Source organism: Mobula hypostoma, chromosome 6 (assembly GCF_963921235.1).
Source record: "Mobula hypostoma chromosome 6, sMobHyp1.1, whole genome shotgun sequence".
NCBI classification, from domain to species: Eukaryota; Metazoa; Chordata; class Chondrichthyes; order Myliobatiformes; family Myliobatidae; genus Mobula; species Mobula hypostoma.
Window position 1 is genome coordinate 41,663,859 of NC_086102.1, and position 13,490 is coordinate 41,677,348.

The following is a 13,490-nucleotide window of genomic DNA, read 5'->3' on the forward strand; positions in this document are numbered from 1 at the left end:
ATGAGGGTTGGTATGTGTTCCTTCGTCTTACCCTTCCTGAAGTCCACAATCAGCTCTTTCATCTTACTGACGTTGAGTGCCAGGTTGTTGCTGCAACACCACTCCACTAGTTGGTATATCTCACTGCTGTACGCCCTCTCGTCATCACCTGAGATTCTACCAACAACGGTTGTATCATCAGCAAATTTATAGATGGTATTTGAGCTATGCCTAGCCACATAGTCATGTGTATACAAAGAGTAGAGCAGTGGGTTAAGCACACACCCCTCAGGTGCGCCAGTGTTGATCGACAACGAGGAGGATATGTTATCACTAATCTGCACAGATTGTGGTCTTCTGGTTAAGAAGTTGAGAATCCAATTGCAGAGGGAGGTACAGAGGCCCAGGTCCTGCAACTTCTCAATCAGGATTGTGGGAATGATGGTATTAAATGCTGAGCTATAGTCGATGAACAGCAGCCTGATGTAGGTGTCTGTGTTGTCCAGGTGGTCTAAAGCCGTGTGGACAGCCATTGTGATTGCGTCTGCCGTTGACCTACTGTGGCGATAGGCAAATTGCAATGGGTCCAGGTCCTTGCTGAGGCAGGAGTTCAGTCTAGTCATGACCAACCTCTCAAAGCATTTCATCACTGTCGATGTGACAGAACTGGAAATACAATGATCAGACAGAAAGAGTTAGGGATTGGAATCATAAACATGAATCAGAAGATTAGATGCAGCTGTTTTTCATGGACAATCAGGATGTCAATATTTGCTGAAAGAAAGGACATGGATGAAACAATAGACCTCTTTGGTATCTGATCCACTATTCAACTTGAAAAGAAGGAAAACAAAAATTACTAGAAAAATTGAACACCATTTGCAATTTTGGCCTAATCCCATGGCAGAGGACTTGGGAGTTTGAAAGAAAAACAATGAATCTAGCTAACTTACGTTAAAGAAGAACCTGATTTTTAAAACTATACTATTTTATACTAAACTTAGTACCATTGCAACCTCGTGTAAATTTAAATTTTCCTCATAAAGCTGATAACATTTGACAACAGCACTTTCTCATTGAACCTCAAAAGCAGCCACAACCACTTTAACCTCTCCATTGTGACTATAACAGTTTCCAAGCATGGATTCCAATAACTTACAAGCAGAATTTATTAAAAAATGGAGGGAAAATATCTAATTGGATGTAAGGAATGGGCCTGTAAACAGCTTTGCAATTGCCTGTTCAGCAAAAGCAATACAAGGAAGACTTTAGGCACAAAGCAGGTTTTAAATTCAGCCTCACCACTCCCTAAGTTATACAATATGTGGACATATCCAAATACAAACTTACAATAGTGGGAATACACAACAGATCAGACATCAGAGATGGAGAGAAACATAATGAATGTTTCAGGCCAGTGAATTTTCATAATTTCTTATGGTCTTTCTCCACAGATGGTACCAGACAAATTGTATCTGTTACTCAGACTTCCAGTCATGGAAGGAAGTTTGTTGCCTTTTATGATGTAAAAATATCCATTCTATGTTCTTCATCAGTTATATCCAATACAGAAAAATCACACCCATAGAAAAATTTGACTGAACTCACCTTAACAAAACAAAGAGGCAAAAATGCTACATAGTAGGCACTAAATAGTGAATTGAAGAGGACTTCTTTTATCCTTTTATTGAAATCTATTTTCAAACATTCAACCTCATTTCGAATAAGATCTGGGGAGAGTGGGCAAGTATGGGCAGGGATAGAAGTTGGATTATTAAATTGTTCTCTGAATGACTCTCGGAGGAGCGTGAAGAAGTCCTTTGGCCTGATTACACCCGTTTCTAGCTGGCCATTTAATAGAAAACCACAATCCGCTGGTAATGGTTGAATCCGATTTTCTTGGTGGAAGCAACACAGTGGCACATAAACACCAAATCTGAAAAAAGAAATGAACAAATCAGCAAAATGAGAGAATTCAGTTAAACACATAATTTTAACGGTGTTAAACAATGATGCTGGCAGATCTAGACAGATTTACAAGCAGAGGATTAACAAAGTTCCCAGCAATAATGGATGAGCTCAAACAAAAGGTAGTAGGGAATGAAATCAGAGTAATGCTCCAGCGATAACAGCGAACATGAATGCAAGTCAGAGGATAGACTCAAGCTGCTCCTTTAAAATGTGAGAATGTTTTATATGAATTTATACAAAATTAAACAAACAAATACATAAAAAGATCTAAAATACAGAAAGAATAATGGACAACAACAAGGAATAACATTGACTAATTCTATCCAGGATTTTTTTTCAACATGACTGTGCTTGTTTCTACCACTTCCTCTGGCAACTCATTCTATATAAAGACCACCTACTGAATACTTGCCCCTCAGATCCCCTTTAAAACCTTTCCCTCTCACCTTAAAACCATGACCTCTAATTTTAGATTCCAGTACCCGCAGTGGGATAAAAACAGTTAATTATTTATGAACTGTGAGCATATGAAAAGAATGAATTTTGCAGTTAAAAGACCTAATAAATATCCGTAATGTGACATACTGGCTGGCGGAAGATGATGACACATCAAAACGGCAGAGGAAGGCTGCAGTAGTGAAGGGTCTCCAGTCGTCTTGCATTCCATACCACTAGACCATGACCCCGTGCATCAGCCTCCTCACATTAATCAAAGTCACACACAGGCTTTTTCCATTAAGGATATCCATCCTAACATTCCGGGCTCCAAAATATGTGCATCCCGGACCAGCCTCTATAGCCACCTGAGGACCCACCAATAGACAACCCCTTAGCAGAACATCATGCTTGGCTTGAGTGATCACGCACACTGGTAAGAGCAAAATACTGTTATGAAATATGGAGAGGTAGCATGCAAAAGTCCAGAGCAGAGCATGGGCACACAAGCTGCTGGACAAATTAACAATTACGGATATCAAAATTTAAGACAGTCATTTCAGACCGTCCAAAACAAAATAACTGGGTGTCACTCAAAAATGGAGAAGCTATGAATGAGTCAACAAAACATAAACAGAGGGCTGAGAAGAATTTCAGGGAGGGAGGGACGATACAATATCCCTTAAGATATTCATTAGGACCCATCCAGAAATTCTGGAGAATCTATACCCCAATAAGAACAAATATGAGGAAAGAGGAAAGAAGTTCATCAAGGAGGAAGCTGATATAAATCACTTAAGCATATGAAGAAAAGCAGAAGAAAGGCATGTCTATAAAGCAAGGCAAATCTAATACAAGAACTGTGGTAGGCTTGGACACATGTAACAATAGGCATCAGTAGCAGCAATAAAAATGACTCCTATAGGTTAAGTTGATCATCCCTCCAAGGTTGCATCAAAGCTTTGCATTTTTTGGCTCACTTCCGACCCTGAAATGTTTTCTCTCCCCATGGCAAGTTACTAATAAACTTGTATCTATATTCAACAAGGAAATGGAGGCGTTGGTGAAGATATACAAGAGATTTACCAGGATTCTTCCTCAATTAGAAGGCATGTGTTATTTGAGAGGTTAAATAAACTTAGATTGTGTTCTCTGGAGTGGTGAAGCTGAGGGGAGACATGGCAGAAGTTTATAAGATTATGAGAAGCATAGTTAGACAGCTATCTTTCTCCCATGGTTGAAATACCTAATATTAAAAGGCATTTATTTCAAGGTAAGAGGCTGCAAGTTCGAGGAGATGGGTGGTATAATTGGAGAGGGAGGGGAAGCAGCCAGATGTCTTGGTGCATATTGGTACCAATAATATTGGAAGGAAAAGCAAAGAGGCCCTGAAAAGAGAATTGAGAGAGCTAGGCAGAAAACTGAGAAGCAGGACCTTCAGGATAGTAATTTCTGGATTGCTACCTGTGCCATTAGCTAGTGAGGTTAGAAACAGGATGATCTGGCAGATTAATGCGTGGCTGAGAAGCTGGTGAAGGGGCAGGTCTCTGGGTTCTTGGATCATTGGGATCTCTTTTGGGGGAGGTATGTCTTGTATAAAAGTGTTGTGTTGCACCTGAACCTGAGGGAGACCAATATTCTCATGGGCAGGTTTGTTAAAGCTGTTGGGGAGGGTTTAAGCTAATTTGGTAGGGGGATGGAAACCAGAGTGAAGTGACTCAGCAGAGGATGGATGGTAAAAAAGCAAAGATAGCTTGCAGTCAGACTGTCAGGAAGGCCAGGCAGATGATAGGACAAAATTGCAGCCAGTATGGTAAGTATCAGTGCATTAGGGATGCAGAATCAAAAAAGGATAGCAAGTACAGTACTCAAAGTGTCATATCTCAATGCACGGAGTATAAGAAATAAGGTGAATGATCTTGTTGCACTATTACAGATGGTCAGGTATGATGTTGTGGCCATCACTGAATCGTGGCTGAAGGATGGTTGTAGTTGGGAGCTGAACATCCAAGATTACATGTTGTATCGGAGGGATAGGAAGGTAGGTAGAGGGGTTGGCGTGGCTCTGCTGGTAATGAAAAATGTGATATAGGACTTGAAGATATTGAATCCTTGTGGTTCAGTTACAAAACTGCTAGGGTAAAAGGACTCTAACAGCAGTTATATACAGGCCTCCCAACAGTAGCTGGAATGTGGACCACAGATTACAATGGGAAATGGAAAAAGTGTGCCAAAAGGGTAATGTTATGATAGTCATAGGAGATTTCAACATGCAGGTTGACTGGGGAAAATCAGGTTAGTAATGGACCTCAAGAGAGTGAGTTTGTTGAATGCCTACAAAATGACTTTTTAAGAGCCGTTTGTCCTTGAGCCTTCTAGGGGATCAGCTATACTGGATTGAGTTTTATATAATGAACTGGAGGTGATGAGGAAACTTAAGGTAAAAGAAGCCTTTTGAGGCAGCGATCACAATATGATTGAATTCAACTTGAAATGTGGTAGGGAGAAAGTAAAATCTGACATAGCAGTATTTCAGAGAAGTTGGTCAAAGAAAATTGAAAAGTGGTGCTGGCTGGGATGACAGCAGAGCAGCAATGGCATGAGAAAATGAGGAAGATGCACAACAGATGTATTCCAAAATCTAAGAAATACTCAAATGGCAAACTAGTACAATCGTGGCTGACAAGGGAAGTCAATGCTAACGTAAAAGCAAAAAAGGGGACATACAACAAAGCAAAAATTAAAAGGAAGATAAAGGATTGGGAAGCTTTTAAAAGCCTACAGAGAGCAACTAAAAGAATCATTAGGAGGGAAATGATGAAATATGAAAGCAAGCTACCAAACAATATAGAAGTGGATAGTAAAGGCTTTTTCAAGTATGTAAAAAATAAGAGATGAGAGTGGATATAAGACCGCTAGAAAATGAAGCCAGAGAAATAACAGCAGGGAGCAAGGAGATGGCAGATGAACTAAATGTGTGTTTTGCATCAGTTTTCACTGTGGAAGACATTAGGTGTGTGCCAGATGTTGAAGGGTATGAGGGAAGAGAAGTGAGTGCAGTTACTAAGTGCTAAGGGTACACAAGTCACCTGGACCAGATGAACTGTACACTAGGCTTCTGAACGAGGCAGCAGTAGAAACTGTGGAGGCATTAGTAATGATCTTTCAAAATTCATTGGACTCAGGCATGGTGACAGAGGACTGGAAAATTACAAATGTCACTCCACTCTTTCAGAAGGGAAACAAACAGCAGAATGGAAATTATAGACCAGTTAGCCTGACCTCCGTGGTTGGGAAGTTGTTGAAGCCGTTTGTTAAGAATGAGGATATGGAGTACTTGGTGACACAGGACAAAGTCAACATGGTTTCCTTCAGGGAAAAATCTTGCCTGACGAACCTGTTTGAATTCTTTGAGGGGATTACAAGTACGATAGATAAAGGGGATACGGTGGATATATATTTGGACTTCCAGAAGGCCTTTGACAAGGTGCCACACATGAGGCTGCTAACCAAGTTAAGAGCCCATGGTATGACAGGAAAGTTTCTGGCATGGTTAGAGTGTTCGCTAATTGGTAGAAGGCAGCAAGTGGGAATAAGGGGATCCTTTTCTGTTTGGCTGCCAGTGACTAATGGTGTTCCGCAGGGGTCAATGTTGGGACTGCTTCTTGTTATGCTGTATATCAATGATTTAGATGATGGAATAGATGGCTTTGTTGCCAAGTTTGCAGATGATAGGAAGATTGGTGAAGGGGCAGGTAGTGTTGAGGAAACAGGTAGGCTGCAGAAGGACTTGGACTAGGAGAATGGGCAAAAAAGTAGCAAATGAAATACAATGTTGGAAAATACATGGTCGTGCACTTTGGTAGTAGAACTAAATGTGCAGACTATTTTCTAAATGGGGAGAAAATCCAAAAATCTGAGATGCAAAGAGACTTGGGAGTCTTTGTGCAGAACACCCAAAAGGCTAACCTGCAAGTCAAGTCGGTGGTGAGGAAGGCAAATGCAATGCTAGCATTCATTTCAAGAGGTCTAGAATGCAAGAACAGGGATGTGATGGTGAGACTTCATAAGGAACTGGTGGGACTTCCGCCTGTAGCTCAATGGAGTAACACATAAATTCAGTGGCTGCCTTTAATTCCTCCTTTTCCCCAGTCTAAACCTTGAATTATTCAACTTTTATTTCTTGGATCTTAGAGGGAAATAGTGGTCATTATGTCATATCCTTTAAGACGTGGAAAATAGCCTTTTGAACCCAGCAATGGAAAGGGAAAAACTTCAAAAGAAAAATCAGAGGATATGCCTGTCTGGGCTGAGTGTTTGGAACGTACGTTGATGGGTCTCGATAACAAAATGGATAATAACACTTTTAAGTTGAAGTCGTTCCGACAGAGTTTACAGACTATTGAGGAAAATATTCTTTCCTTGAATACTGAGTTTAAAGAATCGAAACGTCAGATTGCGGATATTTCAACCCGATTGGAACAGGCTCAACACAAAATTGTCAATTTAGAGGCAAAGACTCATCGAAATAACATTCGTATTCTGGGTCTTCAGGAAGGCTCTGAGCCCGGGAATTTATTGGATTATTTTACCAATCTGTTTCAATCTCTGTTCCCGGATATTCTATCTCAGCCTCCCGAGATTGAAAGAGCTCACAGAATTTTCACTTCGTCAGATAAAGCTCAACCAATTTTAGTCAACTTTCTTCGCTTTAAAGTTAAAGACCAAATCATAAAATGTGCAAGAAAACAGAAAGTTTTAAAATTTAATGGTTCCGAGATCTGTTTTTATGAAGATTATCCACGGGAAGTTATGGAACAACGGATCAAATTCATATCTGTCAAGAAGATCGCTCATGAAAAAAAGACTCTTTCCATCCCTGAGATAACCAGCGAGATTAAAATTATTTCCAAAAGGTTCTACTCCTCGTCTCTTCTTGGATCCCCAAGCGACATCGGATTTTGTCAACTCTATTATGGAATCGGCCGATGTATGAAGGATATTAGAGTTTCTGAATAATTTTCTGAAAGAAAACAGGCTTTGAAGATTTCGGTATGCTGAAGATATCCTTTGATCAATGGATTACTTAAAGAAGAGGTGATCTTCTTGGTTTGACTAAAGAATGACTTTTTTTTGAAGATTGTTTAGTATACGGAGTGAATTAATACAGCGGACAGATTGTTAACTGGTTTGGTTATCTGTTTCTATTTTCCTTTTTCTTTATTAATTAAGTGATAGTTTGCTTACAGCTTATATAGACTTATTTCTACCTTTGGGGATGGTGGGAGGTTTGGGGGTATTTTTGCATTTTGGGGTTTATTGTGGGGGTTTGTTTTCACACACACTTATTGTATTTTTTCCCATTATGGAGTTCCGGAGCATGCGCATTCTCTATTTGGTTATATTCATCACTGCCATCTTTGATTAGCCCGCGATGGTATGCGTGTATTTTTGTGTTTAAGAATATCCAATGGTACTTAAACAGATAAACATTATTAGTTGGAATGTACGTGGCTGGAATCACCCTATTAAGTGAAGAAAGACTTATAAAATTATTAATCGATTCCAGCCCGATATAATTTTTGTTCAAGAAATGCCTATCAGAACGGGCGATCAAAATAGATTTTTTCAAACATGGAAGGGCCTTCAATACCATGCTACTTGTCAAAATAAAACAAAGGGAGTATCTATTTTTATTAAATCTAATATTCTATTTATTCAAGAAGATATCGTCTCAGATAATAATGGTAGATTTTTAATTATTAAAGGAACAATTTGTAATAGAAAAATTGTCCTGGTTAATCTATATGGACCTAATGTAGATGATCCTTCCTTTTTTAAAAACGTATTTGGTTTATTACCAGACTTAAGTGAATATATGCTGCTAATGGGAGGTGACTTCAACTGTTGTTTAAACCATTTGATTGACAAAAGTTCAACCAATCAGCAGCTTCCGAGTCGTTCGGCAACACTTATTAATTCCTTTTTAACTGATTATGGTTTGATAGATATCTGGAGAAATTTACATCCTAATGACAGAGATTATTCTTTTTATTCGCATGCTCATAATAAATATTCAAGAATTGATTATTTTATAGCTGATTTCCGATTTTTGTCCAAAGTCCAGAAATGTGAATATGATGCTATTGCAGTCTTGGACCATGCGCCTTTAAGCTTAACTTTTGAGTTAAATGATGTTAGTAATGTAAACTTGCCTTGGCGCATTCCAGAAAGTTTATTACAAAGTTCAGTCTCTTAAATTTATAGAGATTCAGATAAAAGATTTCTTTCTTTTTAATAATACAGGAGATGTTTTGAAATTGATTATATGGGATACACTCAAAGCATATTTGCGAGGTCAGATAATATCTTATTTGCCTAAACTTAAGAAACAGACAAAAGTAGAGTTAGATCGAATTTCCAAACTAATTAAAGATCTGGATAATAGTTATGCAGTTTCTCCTAATGTTGATTTATTAAAACAAAGGGTTGAACTTCAATCACAATATAATTTACTATTAACTTATCCTATTGAAACAAATTTGCTTAAATTAAAAAGTCAATTTTATATGTTTGGAGATAAAAGTAACAAGCTATTAGCATCTCAACTTACAGCAGTTAGAACTAAAAGACAAATTTTAAAAATTCGTAAAGGAGATGGTAGTTTAGCTTGTAATTATGAAGATATTAATAATATTTTTCAAGACTATTACAGTGAACTCTATAAATCTCAGTTTCCAGCTGACCATTCTAATATGTATGCCTTTTTACAAAAGATTGATTTTCCTAGAATATCTGTTCAAGATCAGCAAATTCTTGATGCTCCTTTTACTGAAAGAGAAATTCAGAAAGCTATTCTTTCAATGCAATCTGGTAAAGCTCCTGGATTGGATGGTTTTATTGTAGGAGTTTATAAAATACATTTGCTTACTCCTTATATGTTGGAAATGCTTAAAGAGTCTTTTCTGTTAGGAGAGTTACCTTCCACGTTTTATGAAGCTTCTATTTCTTTAATTCTTAAGAAAGATAAAGACCCTACTGATTGTGCTTCATATAGACCTATTTCATTATTAAATGTGGATGCCAAAATTCTTTCAAAAATAATGGCTAATCGGCTGGAGAATATACTGGCTACAATTATTTCTCAGGATCAAACGGGTTTTATAAAAGGCCGTTATTCTTCTTCTAATACTTGGAGGTTGTTAAGTATTATACACTCATCCCTCTCTAAGACTCCCCAATGTGTTGTTTCTCTAGATGCTGAAAAGGCATTTGATAGAGTTGAATGGAAATATCTATTTAAAGTTCTAGAGAAATTTAGCTTTGGTACTAATTTTAATAAATGGATTAGATTGATATATAAAAGCCCTATTGCCACTGTTATCACTAATAACTGTAGATCCCCCCTTTTCCAACTTTCCCGGGGTACGAGACAAGAATGTCCATTAAGTCCTCTGTTATTTAACTGGATATTGGAACCCTTGGCTATTGCACTTCGTGAAGCTAAAAATATTCAAGGAATTTCTATAAATGGGACTATTCATAAGATCTCCCTTTATGCGGATGATCTTTTGGTTTATGTTTCGAATCCCGAAGAATCTATTCCTAGCTTATTGAAATTATTAAATGAATTTGAATTGTTTTCAGGATATAAATTAAATCTGCATAAAAGTGAATTATTTCCTTTAAATGATTCCGCTTCTATATATGATAACATTCCTCTAAAAGTTACGGATTCTTCTAAATATTTACGTATTATCATCACTAAAAATTACGGAGACCTTTATAGAGCTAATTTAGTTCCCTTAGTGGATTTTATGAAGCAATTTTTTTCTAGATGGAATCCACTTACACCTTTGTTAGTAGGTCGAATTCATGCAGTTAAAATGATGATTTTACCAAAATTTTTTATATGTATTTCAAAACATTCCTATTTTTCTAACTAAGAAGTTTTTTGATCAGGTTGACTCTATTATTTCCTCTTTTGTTTGGAATAATAAAAGACCAAGAATTGGAAACCGTCATTTACAAAAATTAAAAAAGGATGGAGGTCTTACTTTGCCTAATTTAAGAATGTACTATTGGGCAGTTAATATACGTTATGCGTGTTCTTGGTTATATTGGACCGATAAAAAGGAACGACCATCTTGGGTTGATTTGGAATTGAAAATAGTGAAATAATTTCATATAACTTCGTTATTAGAAGCTTCTTTACCTGTACAATTAGCCAAAATTTCTATTCTAAATATAAATCCTATGATTAATCAATCATTACGAATTTGGTACCAGTTTCGTAAGTTTTTTAATCTTAAAAAATTTAACCTTTTTAATTTAATTTAATTTATCGGAACTATTTATTTAAACCTTCACTTAGTGATCCTACCTTTTCTCTTTGGAGGAATAAGGGAATTTTTTCCTTTATGGACTTGTTTCAAGAAGGTCGATTGATGTCCTTTGAGAAATTAGTAACTAAATACTCTCTCTCATATTCACATTTTTTGCAATATCTTCAGGTCAGACATTTCTTACAAGAATATTTAAGTAATTTTCCATATATACAAGACTCTGACCTGTTAGACATTATTTTAAAAATGAACCCTTTAGTGGAAGGTTTTATTTGGGAAAATTTATAATTTACTATTACAACAAGATAACTATCCTTTACTTAAGATTAAGCAAGATTGGGAAAGAGAGCTTAACATGACCTTGATAACAGAGGATTGGTTGCAAATTTTGAAGCTGGTTAACTCTTCTTCGATTTGTGCCAGTCATTCTCTAATTCAATTTAAAATTGTACATCGTTATTATTTGACGAAGGAGAGATTGTCTAAAATATTTCCTAATGTAAATAGTGTTACGAGAATACACATAAAATTAAGATGTTTGCTGGCCTGGGCTAGCATCAGTGGCATCAGCAGTTGGTCTGCCACCTGCCCTCAGGGGAAGGAGAGATAAGGAACAATGGAGCAGCGTCTGGAGATGTGTAATGAAGGGATGTGGGAGAGAGAGCTGTCTGGAGCGGCTCCCCCCTTTGAACCCTGAACTGTTTGAAGTGATGGACAGGCGATACCCCAGCAGGGGGATAAAAAGGGACAGGTTCGCTAAGACAGACACACACGCCACCCGAGGTAACGAGACCCTGGAAGCGGTGCGCCTCTCACGAGTGGTGAGAAGTACCGGACAACGCACAGGGTGGAAAGGTACGATCAGCGGGAACCCGGTGTGTGTCCGCCCTTGCCTGGGTGCCGGGTTCACTGCAGAGGATCGACCGCATCTGGAGGAGGGGTCACAGTCGGTGACCTCAGGTGACATCACCAGGGACCCGCCCAAAAGTTGCTCGTGAGCAATCTCGCTGGTCTGTGAGTGAAGCTGTGCTGAATGATGAGTTGTTCTCTCTGTCTCTCTTCCCCCACCTTGTCCATCGCCATGGCAACGATTACTGCGAACTGAACTTTGAGTCATTTTGAAATTGGTCATTTACCCCTAGACAACGGTAGAGCTTGATTGATGCTGTTATCTTAATTCTGTGCACATGTGTGGTTATCATTGTTGAATTGTTGCATTTATTATCCTTTCGATTACTGTGTTGCTTGTTTCTTTAATAAAACTTTCTTAGTTCTAGTACTCCAGACTCCAACTGAGTGATCCATTTCTGCTGGTTTGGCAACCCAGTTACGGGGTACGTAACATAAGTGGGGTTCTCGTCCGCGATTTTGAACGCTAAATTTGGGACGGAGTAAATTGATTGGGTTAAAATTCCCGAAAGAAAGAAAAGACAAACAGCAGAAATGGAGGTTGAGGAATTTATAAAGGCGCCGACCTTGGAGGCATTAGAGGATGCCAGGAAATCGGAATTGATAGCTGTGGCCAAACGGGTGAATCTTGCTAAGGTGAAGTCGACAATGAGGAGAGAGGAGATACACAGAGCTATTGTAGAGCACTATGTATCTAAAGGTGTGTTTCCCCAAGGTGAGCTGGGGGAGGTGTCTATTGAAAAACCTGCTGGAGACGCGGTACAGGTACAGCTTGAAAAACTGAGACTCGAGCACGAGTTCCGGGTACGGCAGTTAGAACACGAAGAGAAGCAGTTAGAAAGGCAGGAGAGAGAGTTAGAAAGGCGGGAGAGAGAGAAAGAGTTAGAAAGGCGAGAGAGAGAGAAAGAGGTAGAAAGGCAAGAGAGAGAAAGACAGTTGGAGAGAGAAGAGAGAGAGAGGGACAGACAGTTGGAGAGAGAGGAGAAACAGAGGGAAAGGGAATTTGAGCTGGAGAAGTTAAAGATAAGGGCCGAGCAGGGGCTCGTGCCGAACCAAGGTGGAGGGTTCCGGGCGACCCAGGAGGTTAGGCTGGTTCCCCCATTTGACGATACCGATGTGGATCGGTACTTTCTCCACTTCGAAAAAGTAGCTATAAGTCAGGACTGGCCGAGGGATAAGTGGGTTGTTTTACTTCAGAGTGTACTGAAAGGGAAGGCCCAACAAGCTTACTCCGCTTTATCCGCGGAAGATGCCCAGAAGTATGAGGTGGTGAAGGAGGCCATCCTCAGGATTTATGAGTTGGTCCCGGAGGCATACCGGCAGAGGTTCCGGAATGCGAGGAAGCGGTGGGACCGCACGTATTTGGAGTTTGCTCGTGAGATGCAAACATATTGTGAGCGTTGGTGCGCCTCGAAAGGGGTAGAGGGGGATTATGACAGACTGCTGCAACTGATTCTGATTGAGCAGTTTAAAGGTTGTGTCCCTGAGGGTATGAGACCCTACCTCGATGAGAAAGAGGCAGCCACTTTAGCCGCAACTGCTAAGTTAGCGGATGAGTATGCGTTGACGCATAAAATGAAGGTTGCCCCGAGTAAAGGCTACCAGAAGGGTAGTCAGGACGGCGGGGAGAGTCCGCCGGAAAAGTCAGAAAGTAAGCCGGGGACTAGTGAAAAGGATAAGGTAGACCGGGAGCAGTCTGGTAGGAAGTCTCCTGGGGTCGTCTGTTATAATTGTGGGAAAGTCGGACACTTTGCGTCCAGGTGCTTTGCCCCAAGGAAGGAGACGGGGAAAGGAAAAGCGGAAATTTTGAATGGCTGTATTGAGCTGTTAAGCGAACCGCTAGGGAAGGAC

At 39.3% G+C, this 13,490-nt stretch overlaps 1 protein-coding gene across 7 annotated transcripts in view; it reads right to left on the reverse strand.

Annotated features, from left to right (window-relative positions):
- Window positions 1–13,490, reverse strand: part of tmem39a (transmembrane protein 39A) — a 60,845-nt gene that overhangs the window by 13,179 nt on the left and 34,176 nt on the right. For all 7 annotated transcript variants that reach the window (XM_063050669.1, XM_063050668.1, XM_063050671.1 and 4 more), the window contains one exon: window positions 1,588–1,915. In XM_063050669.1, the coding sequence (XP_062906739.1) occupies window positions 1,588–1,915 (328 nt within the window). The remainder of the gene's footprint in view (window positions 1–1,587; window positions 1,916–13,490) is intronic.